Below are 19,833 nucleotides of genomic sequence, written 5' to 3'. Positions count from 1 at the left end.
CCCTGATCTTGCTGTGTAACCGTGTGATCAAGCTCAAGTTTGCAGTAAATCAGCAACACTGGGCTCAGGGGACAATGGATTAGAAGAAGTTCCATTAGATAATGTTCAGAAAGCACATATGGGTGAGATGCTCAGGTAGCCTCATACATGTTGCCATAAAGTGTAGTTGTAGTGTAACTGTAGATGGAACAACAATGTTCTGATGGCTTGGAAAGGTGTCCAATTTGTTGGAGCTAAATCAAATTTACATTACAATTTAAAGTTCCGCCAATATTTACAGTACAATTTCCCTTTACATCCCTTCAAATAAGAAATTAAAGAAGATGATTTGTTTTATGGTTGTATGTTAGAGCACTTGTGCTTCCTTAATGAGCTTTAATGAACATAGCTCCGTCCACAGTGAGTTCACACTCCGATCACTAAAACTCTTCCCACACTGTTCACAGTAATACGGCTTCACTCCTGTGTGGATACGCTGGTGTGATTTCAGATTACCCTGTTGATTAAAACTCTTCCCACACTGTTCACAGTGATACAGTTTCTCTCCTGTGTGGATACGCTGGTGTCTAAGCAGATGACCCAGTTGAGTAAAACTCTTCCCACACTGGTCACAGTGATACAGTTTCTCTCCTGTGTGGACACGCTGGTGTATTCTAAAATTACTCTGATAAGTAAAACTCTTCCCACACTGTTCACAGTGATACGGCTTCACTCCTGTGTGGATACGCTGGTGTGATTTGAGATTACCCTGTTGATTAAAACTCTTCCCACACTGTTCACAGTGATACAGTTTCTCTCCTGTGTGGATAAGCTGGTGTCTAAGCAGATGACCCTGTTGAGTAAAACTCTTCCCACACTGTTCACAGTAACACAGCTTCTCTCCTGTGTGGATACGCTGGTGTGATTTAAGATTACTCTGGCGATCAAAACTCTTCCCACACTGTTCACAGTGATACGGCTTCTCTCCTGTGTGGATACGCTGGTGTCTAAGCAGATTACCCTGTTGAGTAAAACTCTTCCCACACTGTTCACAGTGATACGGCTTTACTCCTGTGTGGATAATCTGGTGTGATTTGAGATGACTCTGACGATCAAAACTCTTCCCACACTGTTCACAGTAATACGGCTTCACTCCTGTGTGGATACTCTGGTGTGATTTGAGATTACCCTGTTGAGTAAAACTCTTCCCACACTGTTCACAGTGATAAGGCTTCTCTCCTGTGTGGATATGCTGGTGTCTTTTGAGACTACTCTGATGAGCAAAACTTTTCCCACACTGTTCACAGTAATATGGCTTCTCTCCTGTGTGGACACGCTGGTGTATTCTAAAATTACCCTGTTGAGTAAAACTCTTCCCACACTGTTCACAGTGATACGGCTTCTCTTCTGTGTGGATACGCTGGTGTGATTTGAGACTACTCAGGTGAGTAAAACTCTTCCCACACTGTTCACAGTGATACGGCTTCTCTTCTGTGTGGATACGTTGGTGTCTTTTCAGAACAGCAATTTTAGTAAAACTCTTCCCACAATCTGAGCAGTGGTGCATCTGGAAAACAATATAAAATGATTCAATATACTGTAATAATTTTAAGTCTTGCATGTTATCAGAAATGTCTGCTATAGTAATCTGATATGGTTTGAAACAAGTTCAATGAGAGGTATTTTGAGGCCTTTTAGAAAACCTTTAACTATTTAATACTTGTATAAAATCCCCGATATTTATGTCTTCAAGGTGGAGGAGTTTTCCCAGTTCCAGACCAGGCAGCATTATATCATCTTATTTTCAATTCCAGGAGACAGAGAAAAAAACTGTGGAACCTGTTGTGCTTCTGTGATAACATCAGAGCTTAACAGGATTCAGTCCACGATCACAAAGCTACCTGAAACTATGTTCAAGCAATGTTTGGGTGATTTTGGATTTAGCAAAATACATTTCTGATTCAGAACATTTGCTAATAGTAGCTCTCATTAGACAAAGCTCAAAATCTGGACTTGTGCAAACAATCAGTACCTACTGAGCTGATCTGCATGCTGTCTTCCAAATGATGTGTGAAAATCCCTGTGGTTGGGACAACAATACATTGATGACGACTGCAGGTAATTATCTGTGGCTGTCAAAAGCAGCAACCTACTTCCTCCTAATGGCCTATGAGGGCATTTTCAATCAACTTGTTAGCATGTACCTCCGCTTTCAGACTCTCAGATGAAAATCACCTACCTGAATGTAAATGTGAACAGTTCCTGACCAAAGTGTTCTACATACACAATTTAGATACATTTGGAAAGAAGATACTCTGACCCAGCCATTAATGTTGCACAAGTCAGTGCACTCTTAGCGCAGGTCTCAACCCCGGATACATGTGGAGGGTTGCGTTATGAAGGACATCCAGTGTAAAACGTGCCAAATCAAACATGCAGATCACAAATCAGAATTTCATACCGGATCGGTCGAGGCCCGGTTTACCAACGACCACCACAGGTATCGTTAGCCAACAGGGTACCGGTGGAAATTGGGCTACAGTTGGCCGAAGGAGGTGAAGGAGAGGAGGAAGACGTCTACAGAGGCAGCGGAAAAAGAAGAAGTGGAGGACAGTGGAGGTTCGGGTTGGTACTTTGAATGTTGGTACTATGACTGGTAAAGGGAGAGAGGGAGCTGATATGATGGAGAGAAGAAAGGTAGATATGTTGTGTGTTTAGGAGAATAAGACCAGGACACTGGAGGTGTTTAAACTATTATATTATAGTGTGGATGGAAGGAGAAATGGTGTAGGGGTGATTCTGAAGGAAGAGTACAGTAAGAGTGTAGTGGAGGTGAAGAGAGTTTCTGATAGGGTGATGAAGGTGAAGCTGGAAGTGAAGGGGAGATGATAAATATCATTGGTGCTTATGCTCCACAGGTGGGCTGTGAGATGGAGGAGAAGGAAAAATTCTGGAGTGAGTTAGATAAAGTGGTAGATGGTGAACTTAGGAATGAAAGATTGGTGATTGGGGCAGACTTTAAAGGGCATGTAGGTGAAGGGAACAGAGGTGATGAGGAGGTGATGAGGAGGTGATGGTAGGTATGGAATTAAGGAGAGGAATGTGGAAGGGCAGATGGTGGTGGTGAAAACGTATTTTAAGAAGAAGGAGGATCATAGAGTGACGTATAAGAGTGGATGGTGAGAAGATGCCTGAGGAATGGAGAAGGAGCGTCCTGGTACTGATCTTTAAGAATAAGGAAGATGTGCAGACCTGTAGTAACTACAGGGGAATTAAGTTGATCATTCACACCATGAAGTTATGGGAAAGAGTAGTGGAAGCCAGGCTGAGAGAAGAGGTGACCATCTGTGAGCAGCACTATGGTTTCATGGGCATGGGGTATATTGGTAAGAGAATGTTGAGGATGGAAAGAGGCAGATATAGAGAGCAGGGGGTATGGAGACAGATGATCCGCTGTGGCGACCCCTAATGGAAGAAGCCGAATGAAGAAAAAGAAGGAAATAAGTCACTCTGGGTTTTACTGTACATCGTTTTTAACGCAGGTCCTTTTCTCCCTCCCCCTGCTAGACTCCGGGGGCCACTAGACTATTGTTATACATGTTTGGCTATTCATACTGACTGCATTCATATTAAATGTACAGCAATTCAGACTATTGTTATTCATACAGACTGCATTCATATTATTGTACAGCAATTCAGACTATTGTTATTCATACAGACTGCATTCATATTATTGTACAGCAATTCAGACTATTGTTATTCATACAGACTGCATTCATATTATTGTACAGCAAATCAGACTATTGTTATTCATACAGACTGCATTCATATTAATGTACAGCAATTTAGACTATTGTTATTCATACAGACTGCATTCATACTGCATGCATACTGATGGTCGGATATTTCAATGGACAGGAGGAGAATTAATGATCAGAAGCCATTAATCTCAAGTAGCAAGGAGCTGAACAGCTCTGCTAGTGGTAACGTTAATTCACCTATTTCTTCATCACCAGCAGCACTCCATTCTCCAACATCTATCTCCCCTACATGCCAGTGTACACACACACACTTACCTACATACATACATACAACGGGTAAAGTAAGTACTGAACATGTCAACATTTTTCTCAGTAAATATATTTCTAAAGGTGCTAGTGACATGAAATCTTTATCAGATGTTGGTAACAACCCATGCAATCCACACATACAAAGGAATCAAACCATACATGTCCATAAATGAAGTTGTGTAATGTTGTGTAACAACACACACACAAGAAAAAGTATTGAACACATGAAGACAGGGAGGTGCAAAAAGGAATGAAAAGCCAAGACAGCAGTAGATATCAATCAGTAATTAGAAAGCAATCCTGCCTATTGTCATTGTAAATTAATATCAGCTACTTCAGTCCCAACTGATGGCCTGTATAAAGGTGTCCCATTACCAAGGTGTCACACAAGAAACATCTCATGATGGGTAAAAGCGAAGAGCTCTCTCAAGAACTTTGCATCCTTACTGTTGCACACATACTGATTGCATTGTTTACAGAAGGATTTCTAAACTTCTGAATGTTCTGAATGGTTTGATATCTTTGTATGTCTGGATTTCATGTCTTTTAGTGTTAAGATGGTTCTCACACTGGTTCTCTAAACACATTCCTATGTTATCTTTATGGAAGTCTTTATCTGGATGCACACATCTCCAGTTACTATGTCTTCTTACCAAATCAAGAACAGCTTTAGCTCAGGGTTATTCCAGTGTGTATATACTTGTCTGTTATCTGCAATAAACTGAAGAAGAACATTTGCCCCAGTATGTGTGCTGTGATTCTTCCCTGATCAGAAAAGACACCATGGGCATCGTTGATCACATGGGAAATAATAAAAATCTAACAACATCAATAGCACCTTATGAAATATATTTACTGAGAAAAATGGTGACATTTTCAATACTTATTTTACCCGCTGTATGTTGTCTCCTGTTATAATCACATGTGATGACTGCTTATGTTGACATACAGGCTTATGCTCTGATTAAACGGGGTGTATTCGAGCAGATGTAGTTGTGTTGGCCTATTTTGATAATAGATGCCTTTTAGGCTAAGACCACCTGTTCTCTTTGGGTTCATTAACACTGTGATTCCAGGCTACACTAGTACTCAACACAGTGGAAACATGGTTCTAATTTTCAAAAGTACTACTAATAAATGATCTTAAAGTGCGAGGCAGAAACTAAACAAACTTGCAGTCCGCCACTTAATACTTTACTTTAAAACTAAACTTCCTCTGGGAGATCACTGGGATACGCATGTGAATATTTGATCTGTTCACTGGTTGCATGTGTAAAAGCTGTTGGTATCAAACATTGTTTACTTTATCAACTGAGTAAAAAGCTGAAGAACAGATCATATAGGACAATTGATTAAAGATTTGGGGAGAAATTTCGTGTTTGCTTGTAAAAGGATTTTTTAAATGAATAAAAAAACAGTAGTTTATTGTGATACACTTAAAGTTAAGGTATTTTTTTATGATTTAATTTTAAATACATCATGATGTATCTTTGCCCTGCAAACCACACTGAAAGTTGAGACATGAATAAATTGTACCTTTGATCCAGCAGCAGCAGCAGGAGTGTGTGGAGGTTCTCCTAAAGATCTCCGTCTGGACTCTGATTTCATGATCAGAGGTGTAAAGAATCAGGACACTGGAAGAAAAATGCAGAGGTTCATGACTCCAGAATGTCCACTAGCTGTTCCCCGAGCAGCTCAGCTGCTACATTTCACTGTATCTCACCTTTGGGTAAAAATCCGCTAAATCCGGGACAAAAACGGGGTTGAAGCTCGCGCGCGATAGATTTATAACAGCGAAAGGAACGTCGATGTGCACGCGCAGAAAGTGGAGAAAAACTCACGCGACCAACATTAACTTCAGACCGGAGCGCGTGAAAGAACTCTATAAGTACAAACACAGATCACAAAGCAGTGGGCGGGGCCAACGGGCTCGAGTTCTAAATCCGCAAACATCATTGGCTCTGGGATCACTGGGATTTTCTGTCTCTCACTCTTACTGGTTGAGCTGAAACAGGTGCTGAGTTTGGAGACTGCTTGAACCTCTTTTCTGGTTGATGGCTGGTGTGTGGAACCCACTTCTCCTCAGAAGATTCAACTAAATGACTGTTGGAGCTGCTATCATGGGCCCTCAACTGCTCAGTTGTATGAATGAGATAATTATAACATAACATAGGGAATTTAGTTATAATTTTTAATATAAAACTTCATTATAATGAAAGTAATATCTAATAATGTGTTAGTAATAATAATAATAATAATAATAATAATAATAATAAATCTGATAATAATGTTAACAACAGTGTAACAATAACTCAAAAAATATTTTGTTTTGTTTAATGAAAAAAAAAGAAAAAATAGTAGTTTTAATATGTAATATGTCATACAATAATATAAAATATAATGTTCTATCTGAATGTTTATTTTCCACAGAAATGCCAGTGCTGAAAAACAGCTTCTGGTACTAAAGGTGTGTAAAGTTTTGATATTTCTGCCTTCAGTGTGTAAGAAAGTACAAGGTGATTATTACTGCATGATTCAGTTCTATTTAATGAGCATATAAATATAAATTATTTTACAGAAGTGAACACCAGACAAAAGCTGGAAATCCGAGGCCTGAAGTACACAATCAGTAGCTTCGAGAAAAGCATCTGCTTAATCGAGGTACTTTCTTTTGATTACAGACGCAGACCTCATTGGACTGAAGTGAGAATTGTGACTAAATAAAACTATATATTATTTTATTTTTTAAACCTCAACAGGAAAAACTCTTCAAACAGGGAAATGAGTTGAACAAAGGTAACACTGAAATCTCTCTGAGTTTCTGTAGATGTTGATGTAGAAGGTATTTGCTTTGACTGTAATAAATTGTTTGTCATTACAGAGAAAAAGTGCTCCTCCACGCAGACTGAGAACGAGCAGGAAGCTGACAAAAGTTTTTAGATGTGACTTGTTATAAACTATTTTCTAGAGAAGATACAGATTTATATAAACATGTGCTAAAGCGATTTGTACATTTCCCCTCAAATAATCAGCTGATCAGATTGAAAGTTATATTCATTATGCAGAAATCAAACACGCAGCTTTGTTTTATTGTTTATTTTATTGTGAAGTTTTATTTTATATTCATACAGGCCCAAACCCCACAGCAAAGAGAACAGTTAACAACACAAAAAGTACTTTATAAGTTATTGTGCTTTAATTGGTCTTTTTGACTGCACTATATATGTAATTAATGAAATACTTTTTGTGTGAAATAAGTGTTATGTTTACATGAAAGAGTTGTGAAGAGAAGAGTAAATGAAAATGTAGCTTCCATAAGGAAAGTAAATTTAAATTATATGAAGAGGCTTAAGAAATGTGAAATGTTTATAAACCAAAAATTGTGAAAATATATTCCCATAGATGCATGTTTTCTTTCCCCAAGTGTTGCTTTTTGGTTCTATCAATTAAGTAAAGGGTTGACTTTGACCTTGAAGTAGTTCACACATCTGTAGAGAGGAGGCAGGTGGATAATCCTCTTAACGACTTCTTTTGTGTGTTCATTATCAGGTGAATACTGTGTTGATGATAGCTATTAGTGTGAAGGCAGTCTATATGAATAGAGTGTGAATGCTGGCTACATGTACTGTTGGTTTTAGGATCATTATTAGGGCCATCAGGATGTAAAGTTCTGACTATATCAGTGTTAATGCTACATTTCTAAAATTGTCAGGATATACTGTAATTGGCATATACAGTTATTTTTTTTACACTATTTTATAAGTTAAGTAAAGTTTCTATTAAGTTACAGTTGTGTAAAACTGTACCAACACAGTACTGAAACCTGCTTTTTAACAGCAGCATGACATCATCAAACTGTGAGTGGTCCCACCACACCCACATTCCCACCACATCCTTATTTCTCAAAATATTTCTCCTCCTCCTCCTCCTACAACTGCTATTATATATTTCTTTCACTTTTTAATGATCAGCCTTCTGTAACTTGATAGAAACTGTACTTAAAATAAATCTATCATGTGTTTCCCTTTCTTTTTATTTATTGATTTTTAAAAAAAATAAAAAAACATTTAGTTTTATTTAGTCACAATTCTCACTTGTGAGAAAGTACCTCGATTAAGCAGATGCTTTTCTTGAACCTACTGATTGAGCACTTTAGGCCTCGGATTTCCAGATTTTGTCTGGTGTTCACTTCTGTAAAATAATTTATATTTATATGCTCATTAAATAGAACTGAATCATGCAGTAATAATCACCTTGTACTTTCTTACACACTGAAGGCAGAAATACCAAAACGTTACACACCTTTAGTACCAGAAGCTGTTTTTCAACACTGGCATTTCTGTGGAAAATAAACATTCAAATAGAACATTATATTTTATATTATTGTATGACATATTACATATTAAAACTACTATTTTTTCTTTTTTTTCATTAAACAAAACAAAATATTTTTTGAGTTATTGTTACACTGTTGCTAACAGTATTATTAGATTTATTATTATTATTATTATTATTATTATTTTCACTAACACATTATTATATATTACTTTTATTATAATGAAGTTTTATAGGAAAAATTATAACTAAATGAACAATTCCCTATGTTATGTTATAATTACCTGTTTCAGCTCTACCAGTAAGAGTGAGAGACAGAAAATCCCAGTGATCCCAGAGCCAATGATGTTTGCGGATTTAGAACTCGAGCCCGTTGGCCCCGCCCACTGCTTTGTGATCTGTGTTTGTACTTATAGAGTTCTTTCACGCGCTCCGGTCTGAAGTTAATGTTGGGGCGTGAGTTTTTCTCCACTTTCTGCGCGTGCACATCGACGTTCCTTTCGCTGTTATAAATCTATCGCGCGCGAGCTTCAACCCCGTTTTTGTCCCGGATTTAGCGGATTTTTACCCAAAGGTGAGATACAGTGAAATGTAGCAGCTGAGCTGCTCGGGGAACAGCTAGTGGACATTCTGGAGTCATGAACCTCTGCATTTTTCTTCCAGTGTCCTGATTCTTTACACCTCTGATCATGAAATCAGAGTCCAGACGGAGATCTTTAGGAGAACCTCCACACACTCCTGCTGCTGCTGCTGGATCAAAGGTACAATTTATTCATGTCTCAACTTTCAGTGTGGTTTGCAGGGCAAAGATACATCATGATGTATTTAAAATTAAATCATAAAAAAATACCTTAACTTTAAGTGTATCACAATAAACTACTTTATTTATTTAAAAATTTTTTTTACAAGGAAACACGAAATTTCTCCCCAAATCTTTAATCAATTGTCCTATTTGATCTGTTCTTCAGCTTTTTACTCAGTTAATAAAGTAAACAATGTTTGATACCAACAGCTTTTACACATGCAACCAGTGAACAGATCAAATATTCACATGCGTATCCCAGTGATCTCCCAGAGGAAGTTTAGTTTTAAAGTAAAGTATTAAGTGGCGGACTGCAAGTTTGTTTAGTTTCTGCCTCGCACTTTAAGATCATTTATTAGTATTACTTTTGAAAATTAGAACCATGTTTTAAAATTAGAACCATTAGAATCACAGTGTTGATGGACCCAAAGAGAACAGGTGGTCTTAGCCTAAAAGGCATCTATTATCAAAATAGGCCAACACAACTACATCTGCTCGAATACAAAGATATCAAACCCTTCAGAACATTCAGAAGTTTAGAAATCCTTCTGTAAACAATGCAATCAGTATGTGTGCAACAGTAAGGATGCGAAGTTCTTGAGAGAGCTCTTCGCTTTTACCCATCATGAGATGTTTCTTGTGTGACACCTTGCTATTGGGACACCTTTATACAGGCCATCAGTTGGGACTGAAGCAGCTGATATTAATTTACAATGACAATAGGCAGGATTGCTTTCTAATTACTGATTGATATCTACTGCTGTCTTGGCTTTTCATTCCCTTTTGCACCTCCCTGTCTTCATGTGTTCAATACTTTTTCTTGTGTGTGTGTGTGTTGTTTCACAACATTACACAACTTCATTTATGGACATGTATGGTTTGATTCCTTTGTATGTGTGGATTGCATGGGTTGTTACCAACATCTGATAAAGATTTCATGTCACTAGCACCTTTAGAAATATATTTACTGAGAAAAATGTTGACATGTTCAGTACTTACTTTACCCGTTGTATGTATGTATGTATGTATGTATGTATGTATGTATGTATGTATGTATGTATGTATGTATGTGTGTGTACACTGGCATGTAGGGGAGATAGATGTTGGAGAATGGAGTGCTGCTGGTGATGGAGAAATAGGTGAATTAACATTAGCACTAGCAGAGTTGTCCAGGTCCTTGCTACTTGAGATTAATGGCTTCTCAGAATGGCTTCTGAGAATTCATTCTCCTCCTGTCCATTGAAATGTCCGGCCATCAGTATGAATACAGTCTGTATGAATAACAATAGTCTGAATTGCTGTACAATTAATATGAATGCAGTCTGTATGAATAGCCAAACATGTATAAGAATAGTCTGAGTGGCCCCCGGAGTCTAGCAGGTGGAGGGAGAAAAGGACCTGCGTTACATAGAACATAGTCCACCTGTGTGCACCTTCCTCCACTCTTATACGTCACTCTATGATCCTCCTTCTTCTTAAAATACGTGTTCACCACTGCCATTTTCCTCTTTTCAGCAAAAATCTACCACCATCTACCCTTCCATATTCCTCTCCTTAATTCCATACCTACCATCACCGCTTTTCCCTTAACCTACATGCCCTTCAAAGTCTGCCCCAATCACTAATCTTTCATTTCTAGGTTCACCATCTACCACTTCATCTAACTCACTCCAGAATTTTTCCTTCTCCTCCATCTCACAGCCCACCTGTGGAGCATAAGCACTGATAATTTATCATCTCCCCTTCAACTTCCAGCTTCACCTTCACATCCTATCAGAAACTCTCTTCACCTCCACTACACTCTTACTGTACTCTTCTTTCAGAATCACCCCTACACCATTTCTCTTTCCATCCACACCATGATAGAGCAGTTTAAACACCTCCAACATTCCTGGTCTTATTCAATTTCCATTTGGTCTCCTAAACACACAACATATCTACCTTTCTCCTCTCCATCATATCAGGTCCCTCTCTCCAGTCAAAGTACCAACCCGAACCTGCACTGTCCTTCACTTCTTCTTTTTCCGCTGCTTCTGTAGACTTCTTCCTCCTCTTCTTCTCCTCCTTCGGCCAACCGTAGTCCAATTTTCACCGGTACCCTGTTGGCTAACGATACCTGTGGTGGTCGTTGGTAAACCGGGCCTCGACCGATCTGGTATGAAATTTTTTTTGTGATCTGCATGTTTGATTTGGCACATGTTTTACACTGGATGTCCTTCATAACTCAACCCTCCACATGTATCCGGGGTTGAGACCTGCGCTAAGAGTGCACTGACTTGTGCAACATTAATGGCTGGGTCAGAGTATCTTCTTTCCAAATGTATCCAAATTGTGTATGTAGAACACTTTGGTCAGGAACTGTTCACATTTACATTCAGGTAGGTGATTTTCATCTGAGAGTCTGAAAGCGGAGGTACATGCTAACAAGTTGATTGAAAATGCCCTCATAGGCCATTAGGAGGAAGTAGGTTGCTGCTTTTGACAGCCACAGATAATTACCTGCAGTCGTCATCAATGTATTGTTGTCCCAACCACAGGGATTTTCACACATCATTTGAAAGACAGCATGCAGATCCGCTCAGTAGGTAAAGATTGTTTGCACCAGTCCAGATTTTGAGCTTTGTCTAATGAGAGCTACTAGTAGTAGCTTTTGGATCACTGTAAAATCCAAAGTCACCCAAACATTGCTTGAACATAGTTTCAGGTAGCTTTGTGATCGTGGACTAAATCCTGTTAGGATCTGATGTTATCACAGAAGCGCAACAGGTTCCACAGTCTTTTTTCCTGTCTCCTGGAATTGAAAATAAGATGATATAATGCTGCCTGGTCTGGTACTGGGAAAACTCCTACACCTTGAAGACATAAATATCAGGGATTTTGGAACATTAAATAGTTAAAGGTTTTCTAAAAGGCCTCAAAATACCTCTTATTTAACTTGTTTCAAACCTTATCAGATTACTATAGCAGACATTTCTGATATCATGCAAGACCAAATCTAAAATTATTACAGTATATTAAATCATTTTATATTGTTTTCCAGATGCACCACTGCTCAGATTGTGGGAAGAGTTTTACTAAAATTGCTGTTCTGAAAAGACACCAACGTATCCACACAGGAGTGAAGCCGTATCACTGTGAACAGTGTGGGAAGAATTTTACTCAACAGGGTCATCTCAAATCACACCAGCGTATCCACACAGGAAATAAATTGTATCACTGTGATCAGTGTGGAAAAAGTTTTACTCAGCAAGGTAGTCTCAGATTACATCAGCATATCCATACAGGAGAGAAGCCGTATCACTGTGAACAGTGTGGGAAGAGTTTTACTCACCCGAGTACTCTCAAAGTACACCAGCGTATCCACACAGGAGTGAAGCCGTATTATTGTGAACAGTGCGGGAAGAGTTTTAATCATCAGAGTAGTCTCAAATCGCACCAGTGTGTCCACACAGGAGAGAAGCCTTATCACTGTGAACAGTGTGGGAAGAGTTTTACTCAGCAAAGTAGTCTCAGATTACATCAGCGTATCCACACAGGAGTGAAGCCGTATCACTGTGAACAGTGTGGGAAGAGTTTTACTCACCTGAGTACTCTCAAATTACACCAGCGTATCCACACAGGAGTGAAGCCGTATTATTGTGAACAGTGCGGAAAGAGTTTTAATTGCCAGAGTAGTCTTAAATTGCACCAGTGTATCCACACAAGAGAGAAGCCGTATTACTGTGAACAGTGTGGGAAGAGTTTTACTCAACAGGGTCATCTCAAATCACACCAGCGTGTCCACACAGGTGAGAAGCCGTATCACTGTGAACAGTGTGGGAAGAGTTTTACTCAGCAGGGTAATCTCAAATCACATCAGCGTGTCCACACAGGAGAGAAGCCGTATCATTGTGAACAGTGTGGGAAGAGCTTTACTCATCAAAATAATTTTAGAATGCACCAGCATGTCCACACAGGAGTGAAGCCATATCACTGTGAACAGTGTGGGAAGAGTTTTACTCAACAGAGTAATTTTACAAAACACCAGCGTGTCCACACAGGGGTGAAGCCGTATTACTGTGAACAGTGTGGGAAGAGTTTTACTCACCTGAGTACTCTCAAATCGCACCAGTGTATTCACAGGAGAGAAGCCGTATCACTGTGAACAGTGTGGGATGAGTCTTAGTGCTCGGCGTGCCCTCCTCAGCCACCAGCAGAGTCATACAGGACAGAAGCTGTACCTCTGTGGACACTGTGGACGGAGCTATGTTCATCAAAGCTCATTAAGGAACCACAAGTGCTCTAACATACAACCATGAAACAAATCATCTTCTTAAATTTTTTATTTGAAGGGATGTAAAGGGAAATTGTACTGTAAATATCTGGGGAACTTTAAATTGTAATGTACATTTTAATTAGCTCTAACAAACTGGACACCTTTCCAAGCCATCAGAACATTGTTGGTCCATCTACAGTTACACTACAACTACACATTATGGCAACATGTATGAGGCTACCTGAGCATTTCACCCATATGTGCTTTCTGAACATTATCTAATGGAACGGCTTCTAATCCATTGTCCCCTGAGCCGAGTGTTACTGATTTACTGCAAACTTGAGCTTGAGCACACGGTTACACAGCAAGATCAGGGAATAGATTTTTGTTGTATCTGTCTGGACCAATAAGAATTAAAGTGCAGACAAATCTCACCCATAAGTCTTTTTTAAATCTAAAATGTTAAATGTATAAACCTTTAGGTATTTTGCACCGACGTTCATTTCTGTGTTTCTCTAACTTCAAATAAGTTTATTAGTCAACTGTAATGTTTGATTGAGAAGTGGTAATGGTATGGGGCTGTAGTTTAGGGGTACTTTAGGGCCATTGACTTAAAGTGTAGTGAAATGTTAATTACTTTAGCATAGAGTCTCGGTGTCATTAAAAATGTGTTCAGGAACATTTTTGTGATTATTTCATGTACGGTTCACTTATTTTTCTCTTGCTATTGTTTGTTAACTTATACTTTGTTTCTATCACCAGCATTTCTATTTTCTTTCTTAGAAAAAATAATGTTTTATTCTATATCATAGATGATTATGAAGTATCAACAAATCATCATTGTTAATTACTAAATTAAATTTCAGTTATTAACAAAATTCTATTATACATAAAGAATAAAATGGAAAGCAATCAACTTTAATGTGGGAGCATTAAAATCTGTGTTTCCAGGGTCCAACTGTGACACTCAGTAACTTCAGGAGTCTCAGTCTAGAATTGTATGCAGTTCTCACTGCTCTGAATACAAGAATACCCGAGCTTCATCACCAAATGAAAATAAAAGTTAATTAATAACAAAAATAACTAAAATCTAATATATATTTACACTACATGCTGCATACAAAAATTACTTGTGCATACAAATACAAAACTAATTTCCACTTAAATATAAAGAAAATGGTGCAATGTGCTTTTGACCAAGTTAATATGGTTCATTTAAATGTGTAGTATAAGCAAACGTTACAGGTTTGAATATGTGTGCAGCTCAGTGTTGCAAAAACTAAATAATACAGATGTTCTTATATATAAATACACTTTTGCTCCACTATTACATTAGGATTAGTTTACACACTTAAATACCTTATACAAATTGCACAGAGTGGGTAGTTTATTAGTACTATTTATCTACATTATAACTGTAATATGTTGGCAAACATTTTATAATTAAAGCCAGCGGTGGCAAAGGTTCACACATCCTTCACTCAGTAGAAGTACAGATAACCCATGTCATGTCCCATGGTTTTGGAGGTGAAGAAGAAGAAGAGGAGGAAAGAGAGGACTGGAAGAAGAATAAGATGGTGGAAACTGAAGGAGGAAGAATGTAGTGTGAGATTCAGGGAAGAGGTCAGACAGGGGCTCGGTGGTGGTAAAGAGGTTTGGATGATTGTGGAACTACTGCAGAAGTGATAAGGGAGACAGCTAGAAAGGTACTTGGTGTGACATCTGGAAATGGAAAGGAAGACAAAGAGACGTGGTTGAAACAGAATTGGGATTGACAGAGTGATGAGAAAAGTAGACAGAAGTACAAGGAGATGCAGCAGCAGGTAAAGAGGGATGTGGTGAAGGACAAAGGAAAAGCCATATGAGGATCTGTAGAAGTTGGACACTAAGGAAGGAGAAAAGGATTTGTACCGATTGGCCAGGCAGAGGAACCGAGCAGGGAAGGATGTGCTGCAAGTTAGAGCAATAAAGGATGGAGATGGAAATGTGTTGACTAGTAAGGACAGTGTGTTGAGAAGATGGAGGGAGTATTTTGAGCGGCTGATGAACGAGGAAAGTGAGAGAGAGAGAAGGTTGGATGGTGTGGAGATGGTGAAGCAGGAAGTGGATAGGATTAGTAAGGAGGAAGTGAGAGCAGTGATTAAGAGGATGAAGATTGGAAAGTCGTTTGGACCAGAGGACATATCGGTAGAAGCATGGAGATGTTTAGGAGCGATGCAGTGGAGTTTTTAAAAAGTTTGTTTAACAGGATTTTGGAAGGTGAGAGGATGCCTGAGGAATGGAGAAGGAGTGTGCTGGTACTGATCTTTAAAAATGGGAGATGTGCAGACCTGCAGTAACTACAGGGGAATTAAGTTGATCAGTCACACCATGAAGTTATGGTAAAGAGTAGGGTTTGAGATTCCCAAAGCTTTAAAAACGGCTTTATAACATTTTCCAGACTGATAGATCTCAAATACTTTGTATATTATATATGTATATGTATATTATATATGTATATTTATATTATATGTGTATATGTATATGACACCGAACAGGCCGCGCGATCTTAGGTATGTGTGGAACTACTTACTGGCTGAAATTTTGTCAGAAAGAAATAATAAATAGATATTAACAATAGTCCAGATTTAAAGTGTCTCAGTGCGATTGTCACTAAAGTGTTCATGTTTTAGGTGTTTTCCTGGTTTAGGCTTTGAATGGCCTGTGGGCAGAATCTCCTCCTCATTCTCCCTCTGTTTGCCTTCAAGGATTGGAAGCGCTTTCCTGAACGCAACACAGAAAAGAGGACTTCTTTATTGGGATGGCTAAGGTCCCCCAATATCTTTCCTGCCCTGGTCCAGCACTGCTTGCTGTACATGTCCTGCAGTTCAGGGAGCTCAGAACGCTCAGCTGACTGCACCACCCTCTGGTGCCTGCCCTGCATGGTTCATTTCTTGAACCAAGAAGAGATACTACCCATCAGGACACTTTCAACGGTGCAGTTGAAGAAAGACCTCAGCACCAGAGAGGGTGATTTAAAGTCTCTTAAGCGCCTCAGGTGGTATAGATGCTGCCTGGCCTTAATCAGGGTGACGATCCCAGCCAACATGTCCATGTGGGCCCCACATGGGTTTTATCTGGCTTATATGGGCATCACGTGGGCATGGGTCAGAGTGGGCACTTTGATGGGCTGAATGTGGGCCCCAGATTAGTCAGGGTTGTGGGCCCCAGTTAGGTTGCCCATTTTGTTTATTCGAGGGCCCTGTATGGGCCACATTTGGGCTATATTTAGCTATATTATTCAATTGATGATAAATTCAATTAATATGTTTTTTGCGTGTTTTATATGAAACAAAAATGTAATATTTTAACAATAACATAGTACGACCTTTAGTTAAAAAAAAAGAAAAATAGAAAAAATCGCTTGTGCAGCTCCCAGAGTCTCCCATTGGCTCCTGTGTTCCCGCCTTCTCATTCTGAAGAAACGGCCATCACGTACTACCACTTTTCACCTGACCTGACCTGGATAACCTGACCTGACCTGACCTGACCTGACCTGGATAACATGACCTGACCTGACCTGACCTGGATGACCTGACCTGGATGACCTGACCTGACCTGACCTGGATAACCTGACATCTCCGTCACGATAAGAAATGATCTTTTGTTTTAAATTAATCACATTTTACTGTTGTTTTTATTTAATGTATACTTCTGAAAGATTGTGTGGTAATTAAAGTAACAGGCACGATATAAAGAAGGTAAGTGTGGAGAGTGAACTGGTTTACCTCAGAAATAAACACCTGTGGAAAACTGAACATTCCTAATGATAAGCAGATAACTAGGACAGTGTTTACTAAAATGTGGAAATAAAGACTTTCCATACCATTTTCACCCGTGTTTTCTCCATGTAGTGTCCTTATGATAACAGGAGGGTGAAACAGTAAAAGCACTGTGGAGTCTCTTTCTCTTTCACTACCTTTATAACATGTGTATATACAATATACAGAGAAAAGCTCTGAGGCGATTGTGACAATACTTAACATTATTTTAATGTGATTTAGGTGAAATAGGTAGAGGTGATTAAGAAAAAAAAGTTCATATTTATATCATTTCTAAACATTACTGAAATTATATACGTTATGATTACATTAAAGATAATAAACATCATTTTGCGCTGTTCAAAAAGTCAGTCAGATCAGTTAACAGTTTGGGCAAATGGTGGATTAGAGGGTGTTTACAACCTTGTGATTTTTAGTCTTTTTTTTTTTTTTTTTGACTGATAGTCTTATGCTCATGTAACTTGCATGCATACAAATAATGGGTTGTGCCCTGGTTGATGCAGTAGCATGCTCTACTTTATATAAATTTTTTGCTTAACAGGAAGCCTGAAGCAGAACCGTTTGCTGAAAACTGTCAGTAAGAAAGAGCTGGAGAAAGCACTTGGTAAATGGTTCACAAATGCAAGAGACAGAGAAGGCAACCGTGCTTTGAGAGCCCAGCGGGACCATGATCGGAGGGCAGTACAGCCGGAAGTGTAAGTCATATAACCTATAGCTAGGGCTGCACAATTATTAATATTTTATCTCGATCACTGTTTTTGCCTCTGTTTCATTAAAGGAGTACTCCACCCTGAGATGAAAAAATATCTTATAAATTACTTATCCTTAAGGCATCTATACGGTGGCTGAGAGAGCTCAACATGCTGCAACTTAAGAAAACACATGCAAATAGAAAAAAACACCAGAAAAAAAAAAAAAAACTTTGACAACACATGTGCTGCAAACCCCCACAACACAACCAAGTACAGAAACACACTGCAAATCCTCACAACACAACCAAACACAGAAACACACTGCAAACCCCCACAACACAACCAAACACAGAAACACGCTGCAAATCCTCACAACACAACCAAACACAGAAACACGCTGCAAATCCTCACAACACAACCAAACACAGAAACACGCTGCAAATCCTCACAACACAACCAAACACAGAAACACGCTGCAAATCCTCACAACACAACCAAACACAGAAACACACTGCAAATCCTCACAACACAACCAAATAGTACAGATCACAAAATATATGTTTCAGGGGGACCACAACAAGTGACAAACCCATCTGGGACTGCTTATTGTTCAATGTCAATTCATCAGTGGTGTTGTAGATGACATATACAATTAAAATAAACAAAAAAACTCACCTTTCAGATCATCAACAACACCACTGATGAATAGACATTGAACAAGCAGTCCCGGGGTCATCACTTGTTGGGGTCCCCATGAAACATTTATTTTGTGGTCTGTGCTGTTTGCAGTGTAAATGAATTGGTTGTGTTGTGAGGATTTGCAACTTGTGTTGTTTAACTGATGAAGATGTTTTCTTAATTTGCTGGTGTTTTTTCTATTTGCATATGTTTCTTCAGTTGCAGTGCGTTGAACTTTCTGGGCCACCGTGATCCGAGGTGTGACTTACATCTTTCAGCTGATCAGAATCATTGTTCAATCACTGGATTTTGGCAAAAGCCAAATATTTGTTTAAGAGTCAAGTTCAGACGAAAGGTTGATATTTTAATTGTTACATTCATAAGTTTTGGACTCCATGACTGGTCCCCCGGCATAAGTTATTACTGTGTGAGGCAGAGGTGGGAACAATTCACTGATGAGATTCTAGGATATGTCTTAATTATATTGATGCATGTTTTTTTTTAGATGCTGCTGTGAATGGTAGTATTTTAAAATGTACTAAATTGCCTTTTCTGTCTTCTCTTTTTTTTACTGTTTTGTAGGTGTGCAGCTGAGGAATCTGCATAGACCCACCAGTGAACTATTCTACATAAGTAATTCTGTTATTCCTGTTTCCTGTTTTTTTACTTGAATTAATTTAAATTAAATGTGATTCACACATTCTGAGTTGAAGTCATTTATTTTGCACAATTCAAATACTCAACCATGTAATTTTAAACATAAAGCAGCACATAAAATCAACTAGTATTAGGTCTTTGTTTGGTCAGGCACAGTTTTACAATGTAACTGAGGTTTGAAATGGTTTGACAGTGGATTTTCCATAGTAAGATTAAGTACACATTAAGTTCACCCACAGAAATCAATCATGAAATTAATAAATGGGACCCAATTCTCACCCACTGTGGTCCAATAACAACCCCATAAAGGGGCCATTTGTGGGTTGACCCATGATTATTTTGGGATTTATACATTTTACATTCACATGTTTGGTATAATTTTAAAGGTCTTAGTGTGATTGGAAATATGATCTCAGTCCCATATCAGACCGCAGGTTTGGGGAAATTCTGTCCTACTGACATAAGGGTTGCCCCGGAGAAGATCCTTACCAGGTGTTCTAGGTAACATTTGGTTTATAGGTCACATCCTGTCACAAGAAAAGGT

At 38.7% G+C, this 19,833-nt stretch overlaps 1 protein-coding gene and 3 long non-coding RNA genes across 4 annotated transcripts in view; 3 read left to right on the top strand and 1 right to left on the bottom strand.

Annotated features, from left to right (window-relative positions):
• LOC310731235 overlaps window positions 1-19,833 on the top strand; it is a 276,213-nt gene that overhangs the window by 7,537 nt on the left and 248,843 nt on the right. The window lies entirely within an intron of this gene.
• LOC310731579 (uncharacterized protein) lies at window positions 347-6,217 on the bottom strand (the record flags this gene model as incomplete). Its single annotated transcript, XM_083551235.1, has 3 exons — window positions 5,773-6,217; window positions 5,586-5,683; window positions 347-1,546 (listed from the first exon to the last, which is right to left on the bottom strand). The coding sequence occupies exons 2-3, from the start codon at window positions 5,655-5,657 to the stop codon at window positions 347-349; spliced, it is 1,272 nt and encodes a 423-aa protein (XP_083407361.1). The 5' UTR covers window positions 5,658-5,683; window positions 5,773-6,217.
• Window positions 8,723-12,367, top strand: LOC310731243. Its single transcript, XR_014535119.1, has 3 exons — window positions 8,723-8,958; window positions 9,048-9,145; window positions 12,227-12,367. It is a non-coding gene; the product is annotated as an uncharacterized lncRNA (long non-coding RNA).
• LOC310731236 lies at window positions 17,515-19,332 on the top strand. Its single transcript, XR_014535111.1, has 2 exons — window positions 17,515-17,957; window positions 19,215-19,332. It is a non-coding gene; the product is annotated as an uncharacterized lncRNA (long non-coding RNA).

This window comes from Silurus aristotelis (genome assembly GCF_946808225.1).
Source record: "Silurus aristotelis genome assembly, chromosome: 9".
NCBI lineage: Eukaryota > Metazoa > Chordata > Actinopteri > Siluriformes > Siluridae > Silurus > Silurus aristotelis.
The sequence above is the reverse complement of the archived record's forward strand: the minus strand, read 5'-3'. Positions and strand labels throughout refer to the sequence as shown.